Source organism: Dromaius novaehollandiae, chromosome 2 (genome assembly GCF_036370855.1).
Source record: "Dromaius novaehollandiae isolate bDroNov1 chromosome 2, bDroNov1.hap1, whole genome shotgun sequence".
In the NCBI taxonomy this organism is placed as follows: domain Eukaryota; kingdom Metazoa; phylum Chordata; class Aves; order Casuariiformes; family Dromaiidae; genus Dromaius; species Dromaius novaehollandiae.
This window is the reverse complement of record NC_088099.1, coordinates 121,225,905-121,241,792: the sequence shown is the minus strand read 5'-3', so window position 1 is coordinate 121,241,792 and position 15,888 is coordinate 121,225,905. Positions and strand designations below refer to the sequence as shown.

General features: G+C 40.9%; 1 protein-coding gene across 10 annotated transcripts in view; it reads left to right on the top strand.

Moving 5' to 3' along the window:
- Positions 1-9,430, top strand: part of CHST9 (carbohydrate sulfotransferase 9) — a 94,098-nt gene extending 84,668 nt beyond the window's left edge. For all 10 annotated transcript variants that reach the window (XM_064507342.1, XM_026095958.2, XM_064507346.1 and 7 more), the window contains one exon: positions 5,859-9,430. In XM_064507342.1, coding sequence (XP_064363412.1) covers positions 5,859-6,956 — 1,098 coding nt within the window. In that variant the 3' untranslated portion in view covers positions 6,957-9,430. The remainder of the gene's footprint in view (positions 1-5,858) is intronic.
- The last annotated feature ends 6,458 nt before the right edge of the window (positions 9,431-15,888 follow it).

Below are 15,888 nucleotides of genomic sequence, written 5' to 3'. Positions count from 1 at the left end.
CTGGCCATTCCAAATTCTGCTTAGCAAATACTATTCTAGCACAAAAAGGTTAAGGATGGTCTCTACTTTTGGCAAGCTCAAAAAAACTTGAACGTGCATGGTATGTATTGTTTTACATGTTTTTTCACTTAAGAAAGTGAGGTAGCAATAGCTGCAGGCTTCACTGGTGCATGCTGGAGGTGGGAGTCATGAAAGTTTTTCCCTATATTTGAACTACATGTTAATTCTGACCTCCAGCTGCCACAAGTCATGGACCTCTACTGATGAAATCCTTCTAGTTGTGCCCAATTAAGTGTTCAGGTTGAAATTATATATTATCTTTTCAAAGACTCACATCTACCTACAATCCAAGTAAGAAGATTTCTTTTACAGTTCATCAGTATTCATATTGCCTGTGTTTAAAGACCTGAATTTGGAGGTTGATCTCCCTGTGCTCCCTAATCAATGAGGAGTCAGAGAGTGAGTCAGATAACAAACCTTGTCTCAGAAGAGCCCCTTTCTCTGTTTGGTTTCTACAGAGAGATCCTAGGGAAACAAGTAGGATCCTGAAATTAGGTGGTCATTGTGATATAATCCTCATGTTAGAAGCAATGTGAAGAAATATGTTTATACACTGAAGTAACATATCTAATGATCTCAGTTCATGCTGAACTTTGGTACTGCCTCAGTATAGCTAGTACTAAAGGACTGGAATATAAGATTAGATACAGGGTGCTCCACGCGTATACTGTATTTCTAACCCCTGTCGCTTCATCAGTAAGGGGCTATGTCCTCCATCATATGTAGGTTTCTGCGAGTGTGTACTGCAGAACCCCTGCCTAGGGTTGATCTTTGTCCAGAAGCCACAAATATTCCTTCCTTATGAATATCTGTCTTTCATAAGTTTCATTTGGAAAAAATATTTCCAGCCTGCTCTTGTCTTAAGGAATGAAGTGACGTTTTTATCACTTTTGAACACCCATGTTTGCAGAGCACTCGCATTAGGTATTTAATATAATAGTGCTGAGAGAGTCCTTGGGGCACTCAAACCTGCCACAGTCACTTGACTAGTGAAAATAATGGTGAAAATGAAACCCCAGTGAAAAGCAGAGTACAGTGTACTCCAAGGTAATTCATGCAGTTGCCCCTAAGGAGCATCATAAAGACTATTTGAGGCAGCCTGTGTTACAGGACAGAAGATATATTAGCTAGATGTTGAGAAACAGACCAGACATTACTAATACCTGAAGTGTAGTTATTTAGCAGCACAGAAGAGCACGATATAACAGAATCTTTCTTTCTTTCTCTACCCCACATTTTCTATTGGGCTCACTTAATTTTATTATTTTGGATAGTAAAAATGAAGATCCAACACTAAAACATTTAGAAAATACAGCGCTGTCTGCACTGCAAACCATTAAATCTTTGTAAATCAGCCCTGGAATATCATTCTTCCCAATACATCATTATCTTTTTGCATGGCAGGATGCTCTAATTACAAACTGTCTAGATGAGATCCCACCAGTGCATTGTAAAACTACCACAAAGCGTAATTGGATGAGTCTTAACCATTCTTGGCAGTAGTCAATCTCTTCCACTTCAGTGGCTTGTGAAGGTACTAAGGGGGAAAGGACAGTTTCGATGTGCATAAAAGAAGGTATTAGCTACTTATTTCTACAGTGAGGAGAAATCCTTTTGTGAATAGGGGAGGAGCAGGGAATCTCCTGCAATAAAAATGTAGAAAAAAATCTGTGAACCCATTAATGACCTCAGAAATGCCTTTTGTTGCAGCAGCTTCACTGAGCTGCCTGCCAGTAGCCAAACACCACACTGAGACTCTGTTCAATTCCTTTTTTCTTTGTATTTAAACTAATTTTTAAGTCTTTCTTCAGTGCCTGTTTAGCCAAAGGAAGACAGAGGTTATGTGCATACTCTTCTAAATTAGACTTATGGCCATTTCATGACTTCCTTTCATATGCATAAGTGCAAAGAGAGAACATGGCACTCTGCATAATTACTGGCAAGGATGCACCACTTCACTGAATTTTAATTCTCAGGTACGCAATCTGCTCCATAGGTTGTCAGCATGTCTCAAGGACAGCTTTGCTTCTGTCCAAGGTGACCACAGAGCTCATTGCCCATGCAACTTAGATCCCAAACATCCTTGCTCTTTAGGAAGCTTTGAATGGCCATCTCTGTTCTTGGACCCGTGTCTCAAACAGTATGTGGTAGAAGCTTTTGCACGGGATGATCTGGATCCAGAGATAGCGACTGATAGGGATTTATCTATTTGGTGCCTATTGTTGGTATTCATTCAGGCATTTTTAAAAATAATGCTGCTCAGCAGCTTGTGAAGAGGACTGTTAGGTATAATGACCATGTCTTTTTAAAAAACGGTTATTTATTTTGGAGGTTTTCTTGTTTTCCCATTTCCACTCTGAAAACAAGTCGGTGTGACATGGAGATGTTCAGGTCTTTAAGGTGTCATGGCATTCAGTGCCATAACATGGGCACTGAAAAATCACTAGCACCAAGAGGAAGCCAAAGAAGGCACCTCACTTTGTGTAAGCCTAATATTTTAAAATATTAAAATCCTTTCAAAGCATGTGGCTTTCAGCTAAATATACTGGATTTTTAGGTAGTTTTGTTTAAGAAATATGGCACTACCTATTCAATAGTTCCTATTAATTTCCTAAAAAATCTTTTCAGTTAAGTATCTGTCATCAAAAGCAAGCTTGATTCATTCCTTGATTCATCTCAGTGTTACTAGTTACTTAATCCAGTTAACTAAGGCAGGTATATACATAGGTTTAATCTTTTTTGAGTTGGAAAACTTCCATAGCAGCTGGCAGTATGCCTTTAAAAATTATCATCACCATCCTTTTCCCTTGTTTAGATACAGCATGTTGCAGCCAGCATTTCCTGCAAGCACACAATTCCTTGTGGAGCTTATAATAACGTTTATTAGCCATTATTGTTGTATTCACTATGGGATATGTATGTCAAGGAGAAGGGGAAGCAGAGAGGGGAAGCAACTAATAGTATTTTACATAATCTTTTTTTTTTTTGTCCTCAGAACTTCCATGTCATTGTTTTTCCGCTAGGTCTTTTTTCCCTTCTGTTTGGGGCTTTTTCTTCCTGAGACATTCTTTCTTGTTTTGCCGCATCTTGCTTAGAGGGAACCCCTTTCAAGTGACTCCCACTGTGCATATGTTGTTCCTTTAGGGTGTTACCTGAGATCTCTCTGATTTGTTCTGCCTATTCTTTTCTGAAGTTTTTAATCCCATGAAAAATCTTTCAGTAGTGGTTCCTATAGTCCTATAGCTGTATTCACAGTTGCTAAAACTGAAATGCCATCCTGTTTTGGTGTCTCCTCAGGTTATCTTCTGAGGTTGGTCCTGGATCCAAGGCAGACTGTTTGAAATGGAACAAAATATAGACCACAAATGTTTTGGTCTTCCTTTTTTTCACCTGGCCTGGTGGAACCAAGGCAGCTCTCCACTAGTCAAAATGTTAGACTGAATCAGAAGAAGCCTGAACTTTCCTCTGAAGTGTATGCCTCATTGTAGTGGATTTACTTTGATACTCAGCTGGTTTATGTGTTTTTGCGCTATCCCCTGAAGTAGACTCCTAAATTCAGATTACATACCTTAGGAAGATATGAGGTACTATTTTCCTCTTTGAATTTTCTCTGTTTACGGGAGCCTCAATCCAATCAGATATATTTGGAGACTGTCTTCTGAATTATAAAATTTCTACAAGAACTGAGCTGATAAATCCATGATCTTCAGTAACTTTGTCATCATAGTATAAATTTATTCCTACCTTTGTTGAGCCTTGTATTGTGTAGTTGGTGTCTGTGTATACCATACACATTTTCATCTTTTTAAATTCCAGATTTTCCTTTTAAGGTCAAAAGATTTCATTTCCTTTTATTTGCAAGCCTGTGGTTCTGTGTTAGCATTTATAAGGTGTCATTCACTGTGATGCTGAAATTCTCGTTAGGCTCACAGACCTCCCCTGTTTTACTATTAGTACTACGTCCTGTTATTATAAACTAACCATGCTCCTGAATTCTTTCCATCCTGCAACAGAAGGGATAAATCTCTAGGCACATGCATTTTAGTTTTTTAAAGAATGAAACATTAGACAACAGAATTAAAAATTAGATCATATCAGAGAAGCAAACCAGGCCAAACTGAAACAATTCAAGTAGCCTATTGCAACTCTATAAACACCAGTGTGCACTCGCTCTCAGATGTGCAGGTTCTGAACAGCTCTGTTCTTCTATTTGCTTTCATCAATACAAAAATCACTTTACTGAACTGAGGTTCAGTGAAAACAGGGAGCTGGTACTTAAAGGTTTGTGGCAGTTCAGAATAGCCTGATTCCCCAGTGTTCTTTTTGTCACTGGAAATTATTATACTGCAAGATAGGCTAACTTTTCTTGGAACTGCTTGTTTTTCTGCAGGCCTTATTTCAAACTGGCATTCAGATCTGTGTTCCATGCATTCCCTTTTCTCAGATTATTCCTCTGAATTTTAACAGCTTTTTTTGAATTGGCTATGAATTTCCTGTCCCCCAAATCCACACTTAGCGGTCTGCCAGTCCACAAATCAACTTGCCAGTAAACATTCAATCAGTTTATGGGAGAAGTTTTATTACACTCATTTAAAAAAATTAGACTTACGAAATCAGGCAATCCGTGTGTGCCTGTCCATCTAACTGTGGCTTTTGGCTACCTTTTATTTGCCCTGAGAAGTTTAAAAACCTGTTGACCAGCTTCTCATTTCTCAGGAAGCGTAATGAGAATAGGCAGCTGGATACACCTCCTAATGCTGCCGACTTGCCTACTGAAAGGAGAAAGATTATACAAGCCTAAATAGACACAAGAGAACTCACTTGAGGATGAGAAAACAGCAATACCCAAACTGCAAGAAAATCTTTGGTCAACTTGCAAGTTATTTACCCTGGAGACAACAAAACACAGATCCAAGCTTTGCCATTTCTGTTCCACAAAAGCTGGAAATGTTAGAAGAAGTGTTTGGGAGGAAAGTCCCATCTTTTCACACTCTTGGCAGGGTCATTGGTTGGCACTTAGGTAGCTGATGTCATTGATGTTGATGTTTAAATAGATCAGATGAAATAAGCTCTAAAAGCTGCTATTTTGTCCCGTCACCTGTGAAAGCAGCTGGATCAGATGCAGACATTGATACTGCAGGTACCTGCATGTAGGCAGGTGCATCCCACTTCCATGATCTATCGGTAGGGAAGCAGGAAGTGGCCCTTTATGGAGCGGGATTTCCTCTGTCACTATATCCTGCTCAAACTACCTGATGTTAGTTATTTAGGAACCATAGTGTTGTTCCCCTACCACAAGCACCGGCCTTGCAACCACTGAGTAACAAGGCCTGCTCCAAGTCACACTAGTAAAAGTAGATGAAGCAGCTGCTAGCTTCGCTGTGCCAGTGCACTGTGGAAAGCTGTTAACACCAGTGCAAGTCAACCAGCGCTGTCATAGGGGAAAAATGTATTAGGTATGGAGAAGCACCTGGTCACCTCTAGCAGGGCTGTGAGCCTCCCTGGGTGAACCTCTTCTGATTTCTTAAAAGGCTTAAGCTATTTATTTTTGTAGGAGGACCTACTGTTCACTAACAGGTAAGCTTCAGAAGCATATTTTTCAATAATTAGCCCAGCTTGTTGCTAAATTAGATGTATCAATCAAGCGGTTCAAATAGAACTTGCAGTACTAAATTTGCCTTACCAACGCGCATGCACGCCCATGAATGAGCACCACTGTTCTTGTCACTGTTACGATGTGGATGAGCTCAGCTGTGCTGTCGCTGCATTTTAAACTCTCGTTCTCTCAATGTTTGCAGGATTTCAAGCTCCCACCTCCTGGGGAGCCAAGGAGAGCAGCCAAGAACAGGAGCACTCCTGCTTGCCTCAGCAAGCAAAAGATGGTGGCCTCGGGGGGCACGCATTCGCAGGGGAAGGCTGACCCTTTTGCTGTGGTAGCTGTCTCCTTGGCAAGCCAGCTGTTTGACCAGCAGAAGAAGACCGAGTCGTTTCTCAGCCAGTTCAGAGAGGTGTATTTACCCCCTGCAATGCGCCCTTTAAACAAGAGTTTAATCAAGGGAGACAAGTGGAAGGATGTTGATGGTGTCCAGGAAAAACGCAGATCCTTCCTTCATGGCTTCTGTAAAGAATATAACAGCAGGAAGAAGCTGCGAACCCACCTTGTGCATGTGGTGTCAAGGATTTATGTGGAGGATAGACACAAGATCCTGTACTGTGAAGTGCCTAAAGCAGGCTGCTCCAACTGGAAGAGAGTTCTCATGGTGCTCAATGGACTTGCCGCTTCAGCACACAACATTTCTCATGATGATGTGCACTATGGTAAGCATCTAAAGAAACTAGACAGTTATGACCTAAAAGGGATATACACACGTTTGAACACTTACACTAAGACTATATTTGTACGTGATCCAATGGAAAGACTGGTATCTGCATTCAGGGATAAATTTGAACATCCAAACAGCTATTACCATCCAGTATTTGGGAAGGCAATAATTAAGAAATACAGGCAAAATGCAAATGAAGAGGCATTGAAAACAGGATCAGGAGTTAAGTTCAAAGAGTTTATCCAGTATTTGTTAGATTCCCATCGACCAGTAGGAATGGACATACACTGGGAGCAAGTTAGTAAGCTGTGCTATCCCTGTCTCATCAACTATGATTTTATAGGAAAGTTTGAAACCCTGGAAGAAGATGCCAATTACTTCTTGCAGCTGGTAGGTGCCCCAGCTGAGCTGAAGTTTCCTAATTTCAAAGACCGACATTCCTCTGATGAAAGAACAAATGCAGAAGTAGTGAGGCAATACTTAAAGAAATTGTCTAAGCAGGAGAGACAGCTGACCTATGACTTCTACTACTTAGATTACTTAATGTTCAATTATACATTACCAGTTGTATAGCACCAGAATAGCTTCAGGCTTCTATTAGATATTTATCATTTCAGGATTCAAAACAACTACTTTGATGTTAGCCCTGAAAGGAAACAAAGTGACTGCTAAGTGGAGTTGTCTTGACTTAGTGGAGATTTTATAAACTAGAGTGACATCAATTGACATAAAATTATAGGAAAATGCACAAAAAAGACCTGTAAACAGCATAAATTGCACTAAAATGCCCGGAAAAAGCTGCTTTTACCATTATAGATTATGTTGTGGAAGCAGTAGCGCAGCCAGCTGTTACATTAGCTTACCTAATGTTCTTTTAATGGTTTAAGAAAAAAGCATTCAAAATAGCATGATTGTTTCTGTTTTAGAAATTTTTTTGAAACTATTTTTGAATGTATTTTTTACTTTCTGTAGCTTATTAATAAAAGAAAGCATTGACTAATTTTCTAAAATGTTTGCAGTATTCTCAGTTATAAGGCATGGTTGTATGATTACCATCAGACTGTAGCTGTTTTCAGAACTGACTGTATTTTACTGAAGGATGCTCTCGAATACAAATGCATAAAATCTACAAGTAATGCAGCAGCCAGCTGTTGTGCAGAAGAGATTTTGGTAAGCCAGTGATCCAGAGTCATGGACCACAACCCCATTTTGACTGATGCACCTCAGATGACACAAAAAATGACCCTCCTCTCAGGGAACTGACACATACTATTAAAATTAATGTTTTAATTTGCAGTGGAGGCAGCCACATGAAGCACGCTGTGGTTCCGGTATTCAAGCAAGTCTTCATATTAAGTGGTAGGGTAAAGTCTTAGGTGTTGGCAATAGGACCTTCTACTGAGAAGCACAGTGCAATTGCTGTGACCCCTCTGTGTCTGCCAGTGTTGGATCACATATGCCGATATCGCCTCCCAAATCCATGGACTACTTTTTTTCCCCCAGAGCTTTGAGGAGTCTCCTGCATTTTGCTGTCCTTTCTGCTTTGTCAGCATCCAGCAAAGCCCAGGGGTTAACAGCAGGATGGGTATTGGTGATGAGCCCTAGAAGCAGTTTGTGTGCAGAGTCCCAGTCTTTGTTGTAAAAGGATAAGTGCCTTTCCTCCTCCGCTCTTCCCTCTCCTCCCTCAAGTGCTGTCTAACTGATATATGCAGTTGTTCCTGTGATCCACGGTGGCACATGATGTTGTAGGATGGCCAGAGTAGAGTGTCCTAGGAGAAAGAGAAGTCTCTGTAAAATGGATGGGGAGAAATCCCTATGGCTGCCCTTCCGAGATAAAGGTGACGTCCGGTTTGGATACCGTATGATCTGGGGTGTTTGGCTCCGGCATCTTGACTTAACAATTTATAGAATAAGGAAACAGTCTGACAGGAAACTGATGCAAGTAAAATAGTATTTGTCCCCTGTTTTTGACAAGTGTTCACTATTAAAACTATTGCTGTCCTTTCCCCTCATGCCATACAGGTGCATGGCTTCGGTGTTTCCACAGGACTAATCAAGGGCCTTTGCTGAAAGGAGAGACCATTTCCTGCTGTGTCTTCGCTGCTTGTTTCTCTCTGTTTTCTCCTTAGAAGGAGGAAAAAAGCCCCTTCCAGCCTCCAGAGTACCACTGCGTAGCATAGCATGCTCCGCACATCTCTCCAAGGCAGGCTGAGCTCCTCCGAGTGGGAAGGACAAGAGCACACTGGGGAGCAGAGGTCATGCTGCGTTTGGCTACCAGCTGGCCACACCTGTAGCAGAAGCCAGCCCATTCCCTGGGGGCCTTGAAGCAAAGAGAGGGAAAAAGAAAAACCCCACAAACTATCTTCACCAGGTGGTGAGGACAGGAGCTGATGCTCAGCACTGAACAGGACCTAGCAGAGTGCCCCAGACACGTGCATGTGCCCAGGTTTACTTGTGTGAGCCATTGCCATGTCTAGCTGGACCCACAGATGGTCACCCCAGAAGCATTTAGGGGAAGGGATGAGATAGCTAAACATAAACTCAGGTTAATAGTGTCTCCCTAAATCTTCCCCTTAATTCTCAAGATTGTGACTGATTTTCACCTTCTTCCTTAATACAAATCCCTCCTGGTTTATCTACAGTGCCATTCTCAGAGCTGGGAACATGGTTTCTGTGGGGAGAAGGCAGCTGCCCTGCAGCCGATGACGGCCCTTTGCAAAAGGCACTGGAGAGAGGTTTCCTTGTAGTTGGTCTCAGGCATTCTTGCAGCACCTACCACATGTATGTCATGCTTTTTTATGGCTGTTACTGGGTAGGATGAAATTCCCTGTGTCTTTACCGAGCATAATTCTTTTCTGATTTTGGCCTTGCACTTAGACTGTTGCCCTTGAGTGGGAATATGCCTTAGGACCTTAAAGAGCACATCCTGCCAGAGTTTCAATTTTGTGTGATCCAGCCTCCTAAGTTATGTGACAACAAAGTCAGTCCTTAGTTTTCACTCAGGTTTTTACCTTGGTGTATCAGCATCTTTCCACTGGTGCGGCAGAGATCTCTAGGTCCTCTGGTCTTGTAAGTATTGATCCTCATCTCAAATTCTGAATGAACTTCTCTTGCTTTTGTAGGGAGATATTCCAGGTCATTAAAGATGTCACATAAAAAGTGAATGTACACTGACCTTTTGATGTCTGTATATTTTCTTTGTCTTGTCTGTTGTGAATGTGTGTTAGTTAGTTGTTAATCTACAGACAAGAAACGATTATGTACTAATATATTTCAAAATTTGTTTGAGAAAAAAAGAAATTTAACATGCTAATAAAGAATGCAGATCAATTTATATATGAGTTTCGTATGAATTATTTATTTGAGAGAAATAAGTAGTAGTAGATTACAGAGTCTCTGAAGAGCATGAGTTTAACCTTAAGCTTGAGTGAGTGACAAACTTTCAGCTTATCTGATCAGGGAATGAAAGATTTTGGAGGGGGGCATATTTGTATTGAAAAAAATACACAAGCTTATAAGGTTTCATCTACTAACTGGTCTTAGTTAAAGCCTTTGTTTGAGACGAGGGGGTGGTGAGAGAAGTTATTAGCAAATGTTTGGCTTCTGCAAATGAGAAGGAAAATGACATTGATTTGCATGCATCTGTGGACATAGGCATCAGACACTACTTAAGGTCTTTAAAGTGTGTATGTGCACAGAAGCATAATTGTTTTAGCTGCGCTGTTGTTCTATGGCTCTAGTGAAAGTAATTTAACTTCTTTGTATGCTCAACTTCAAGTTTCATAGCCCCTAACTGCACTTAAAAATTCATTTTTTGAAAAGCTAACCCAGACTTTTGTAAAGAAGAGCCTCTCCATAGTCATCTTCAGTAACCTAAGGGATTCAGATGATCTCAGTAGCAGAATCTAGATTGTATTTTGCCTCATTAACCACATTTTGAAAATCACCAGCCTGCTTTGCCAGGAATTAAGTTACATGATTTAAAATTAACATACGAGTTTAGCATAATTGAAGTGGGACTGTGATATCTGACTTGTGGGATTATAAGAGATAAAGGCATAATTTGCAGCATAAAAGATAACCTCTATTTTAAAAGTAAATTTTAAAAGGTCAAAGTGTGAGGTTGGGTTGTAGCTTACATTACGTTTTGTAAGGTTGTTAGGCAAAACCAAAAATTGAAGGTCATCCACTATAACTTACACAAAATCCCAGCTCCACAACTACACACAGATGTTTATTTTACTCAGAAAGTCATAGTGAACGTATGCAGAAGAGGAATGAAAACACAATCTACAACATTCAATAATGCAATTACACTTATACTAAAGATCAGCTGCAGCATGCAGTGCCTCTTTTAAAGGGCATCATTAAGGTAACTGCTTTTTAGGTATGAGCATTTCTTCATTTTAAGATCTCAAAGCACTTCTTCAGTGCAGGTCAGTTGCCAGGAGAAGTCAAATGACCTGTGAAGGCATTATCGCCAATCTGTGGAAAGGCTGGAGCGGGAGGAGAGCACTTCCTCAGCAAATTTGTGTCTTGAAAACACCAGACAGTTGTGCTTCCCTCCTGAAGCAAAACCTTGATTTTTTGGAAATCAACAGTGTTCCATATTTGCTTTTCTTCTTAAATGAATCAGCATGAATCTGCAAATGAATTAAACTGCATAGATTTGCATTCTCAAATTCTAGTATTTTTCCCACAAAATGGTAGTTTCCCTCTCCACGCTGGATTTGGCTTGCAGACCTAAGACACAGCCGTTAATGCCTACCTCCTCTAAAATTGGAGGTAAGCTGTTCCTGGATAGAAGTCAGAGGTGTGCAGCCACAGTGCAATCAAATCTGGTACACCCTCTTGCAAGGTCCTCTGGTGTAACTCCCCCAGAAGGCTAAATTTATTGGAGCTATTCCTGCCCCAAGCTATTCTATCTTGGTGATGGGTCATTGGAGATCACCACTTTAATTTTAAATGTAGTTTAAATTTAAATGAAAATTATAGTATGACACTATTCAAAAGTCTGAGAAGAAAATGTTTTAGCTGAGCTCCATATTGTATATATAGGGTATATGTAAAAGTCTTTGTTGTATGTGCCTTCAGGCTAACAATCTATCAGATAAGTATTTTTAACTGCAGTGTTAATACCAGTTTATCAGCTGGGTAACCTGCTGTGATGTTTTCAAAACTAAATGAATCTGGTCTCAGAGTCTAATGTCCAAAATCAGACCATAAATTGTTGTACTTTATAAAAAATACAGATGTGCTCGTCTTGTATCAAGTAATTCATTTACACTTCAGAGGGCAGAGCAAGAACATGGAGGACTAGGGAATATAACCGACTCAGCCAAGGAAATGTCTTCTTAACCTCAGATATTTGGGATTGTATTGTGTTCTCAAGTGTGTGTGTTTTGGGGGGAATTGTCATATTATTTAGTTGAATGAGATTTTCTTAAATTAGGTATTCATAAAAATATCTATTTATTTTGGTTAAAATTGATGAGCTCTTGGGTCTGAAACTAATTGACCTGAGTCCAATAGATTTATCATATATTAGCTGAAATTCTACTTGTGGCTGGAGTGTCAGACTTTGACTTCAGAGACCTAGATTCTCTTCCAAGTTCTGTAACTTGGACTTGTTGGGCAAGCTTCAGCAGCTCTATGCCTCCCCATTAGTAAAGTGGTCCTGTAAAGGGAAGGTAATTAAACCAAATGCCTTTGAAAAAGAACATTGAACTGTGTGGATAAATAGTCCTGTTCAGAAATTAAGTATTAGTATGGAATTTAACTCATAGGACTTCGATGCCCTATCTTTGTGTTTTCTTTCCAAAGGCTTGGAGGAAGCTGGGGACTTCCCGGTTTTGTTCCAGCCATGAAGTGCATCATTCAGCTCTGGTTCATGCAGTTGGCAATCTCAAGAAAGCAAGCTCTGTTTCCAAATGCTGTGCATCTGTCAAGCCTGCCCCGACACAAACCCCGTGCCAGTCTGTCTAACCAGAGGGAAATGCCCCTCCAGTTCCTTTTATACAGAGTAGAGCAGACAGAGACAGGGTAGGAATCTCACTTTCTCTTTTTATTCTGATGCCAAATTAAGAGAAGCGACTGTATTTTGGTGCATTAGCCCTAAATACTGTGACGGTCAACTGGAAGGTCCTGCAGGAGTGGAAAAGAGATTTGAGCACGGTGAGTGACTCAGCCATGTAAGCAGACTTACAGAAGGAAAGAGAAAATCTTGAGTCCACTGTCAGAACTTTTTTTTGATATATATAATTGTTGCTTCCTTTTCTCTGTCCTCTCACATACGATTTCCCACCTTCTTTATGCATGTCAGCATAAACGGGTGCAACCAATTGCCAATTCGCACTCAGCTGCTGAGCATAAGCCAGTTCTAGTCCAGCACAGCTATGTTATCATGGCACTGAGGCTGCACTAATAAGCCAGCCTGGGAGTATGGTACTGTCAGTCACCATCTGTGCACACGTATCTGTCCTGTCCTTTTCATTTAGGAGTTCCTCCCATGTCAGATTTTTCTCAAGTTCTTCCCCAAAATGTAGTTTGCACTGAATCTCCCAATACTGCTCATTTCCCAAGATCTGCAAGTATACTTTGCATTCAAGAAACAGCATTCTGAGACATAGCGGGTGAGAGCAGAGCAGCTTTATCTGGATTTTTAAGCATATAGAGATGTAAATCAGCACTCAGTGGATTGTAAATACATGTCAGTAGGATATTAAATGCTTTAGGTTTAACTTTCTCAAGCTAGTTACTTGGATGCAAAAACTGGATGTAGACAGACTAGCAGCTGCCTATTAAACAATCCCTTAATAAAAGCAGACACGCATGTTGAAAGATTCTAAGTGTTGGGAATGATTATGAACTATAATTCGTTTGGGACTGGTCTATGTTCAGAGAGCTGAGTGGTCAACCATACAGAAGTTCCTTCCCTACAAACTTGCACACATGCATGTGTAAATGCACGCATGTGTTTTATAAATGCATATGTGTGCACACACACACGCACTCACTGCAACTATTTGAAAGTCATTTGGTCAAATGTTTCTCACCACTGGTAGTAGGGAGCTACATAGCTAAGTCCTGCACTTGACTCTAAAGATCTTAAATCAGAGTTAAGATTCACTCCATCTGTTGGCTTTAGATGTACTGACAGAACTTAGGTAACTCTGTTTTCATCTCTGACTGTAGCAGAGAATGGCTATGGTGGCACTGTATGTGCAAAGGTATCATATGTGACATAGTCATGTAAATGCTTTATTAGCTTGTTGCAGAGCCACCAGGCTACTCGAAATGAAGCCAAGCTCTTCGCAAGGATTGCAAGTTTCCCTCTTGCCTGGGTTTTCTTTTTGCTCCTCGAGCTGGCCCAGCCCATGGTGCTGCTGGTCCTAGGGGCCGGTGGTTTGTGCGGCTACAACTGGTTGTGGTCAGCAGTAATGCTACTGCTGTTGCGGGAAGCAAGAGTTTGCAGCATCTCTCTGCTTTCAGGGAAGTTAAGGTGTTGCCACCTATAATGCGTTCCCAGCAACAGACAGCAGCTGTCACCTTTTCTGTGACTTCTGCTATTTTCTTAAAAAAAAAAAAAAAAAAGGGACAGAGGGAAAAACCTCTAATGAGAAGGGGAAATGTTAATTGTGGCTGGAGGTGAGAGTGCACAACGAGAAATTGCTGCCTTGCTTTTGTATCTTTGATGAAAGTGTCCTAAAGACGGCAGCACAGCAAAACCTGAGCTCCGAGGGAGGCTGACGTTTCTAGAAATCATACTGGTCCCTGCAGGTTCAATAGCAGGGAAAAAACAAAGAGAGAACCGAAGTTAGACAAAATTACTCTGTGTCTCACCCAGGCTGCCAACAAATCCTCTTCTGTTTCTCCCTGGATCTTTCAGCTGCATTCAGACCAGTGACTCTAGCGGGGTCAAGACTGATGGTGTCTGCTTTTCACACGTATAAACTCTCTTAACGGAGGTGTTGTTATCAAGCAGAATCTGACTCACAATTTGTTTTCTGTTTTGCCTTACTTAAAACTGCCACTAAGATTGAAATTTCCAGCTTAAGCCAATATACATTAGACTACTCAATCCACAAATGGGCAGTTCAGGGGAGCAGGAGGATCTTTGCAGGTGGTCTGAGCAACCACTGCTGCCAGAGAAATCAATAGGAGCTGCAAGGGTCACCTGTAAAAAGCAGGCGGCCTTGATGGAAACTCCTAGTTGGGGCTGAAGAGCCCAATTCTTAGGCAACTGTGTCTGACAGCTGGGGCAGGGAAGTAATACTTGGCATAAAAGATAACCTTAAACAAACGTTAGGTAGAAGTGGCAGAGGCTACTTTGAAAAAGCCATACCTTTCTGAATGGGCCTTGGAGAAGCAGAGGGAATCCTTTGAATTTTGAGAGACTCTTCTTAGCATTTTCAGTTTGGTTTTTTTTTTGTTTTTTTGGGTTTTTTTTTTTTTTTTTTTTTTTTTGGTCTTCTGTGAGCACTGAGGCATTCCTTCAATTTATTGCAATTTACTGAAGGAAAACAAGCTCTCCCACTGACATCGTTAGAGCTCAAATCTGCTCTCTGTGCTGCCTTGGTTGCAGGACTGGGCACACGCTGAATGAGAGAAGCTGGGAACTCGTTATGTAAAATCCACAGTAACTGAGCTTTTCTAGTGCTATTATGCCCTGACCCCTTATTTTGGCGTAGTAACAAAACCACTGAGAATGGACAATTACAGGGTTTCCCAGGCTCATTTCTTGTCCTTTTTGGCCTCATCACAAAACCCAAGCAAATCAATGGTGTTCCCAAACCTCTGAAATAGTCCAGGACTTTCAGTATGTCCAACACACAAAGAAACAGTGGGGAAATATCTGTATTTTAGTTATTTATTATTCAACCAGGAGAGTCTCCTGTCTACAAGACGCTGTGCTCTGGATCACTTGAAAAGTCTCTGGCACATTTTCTAGTCACTTGATATTTGGGCAATACTATGTTCCCTTCAGCTTTACATTTACTTTGATTTCTGTATGTGGCTCAAGTTCTTCATTTTTCCAACAAAATATACTTGCCTGTAAGTCAAAAGATTATTCCCTCCCTACCTCCAAGACTCCATCTTCGTTCCATTCCAATATCTTTACTTGAGTAACAGATAAGATATTTCTTGGCTACGGGCTGCTAAGAATTCATATGTACTTTTGCCCCTTCACAGTCTTGCAAGCTGAGAGAGTCACCTGCAATTTCTCAGGCACATCATCAGCTTTGGGACCAGTATCAGCAAAACTTTTAAAGAAAGAATTACAAAGTAGGACAGCAAAAATTGCATTGTGAGGCTGCATACGACATGCCTCTCTGTGCCCATCATGTCAAATGTGCTGAGTTTACATGTCAAAAATCATTTTCTGAGAGCTCGCTCTGCAAACTCCACCCTGCAAATCTGAAAAACAGACTGCGTGGTTTTGTGCCCCCTCTTGCAGCGCCAGGAATAAACGCGCCATAGCTGAAGCCACACCGCTAACGGTGCC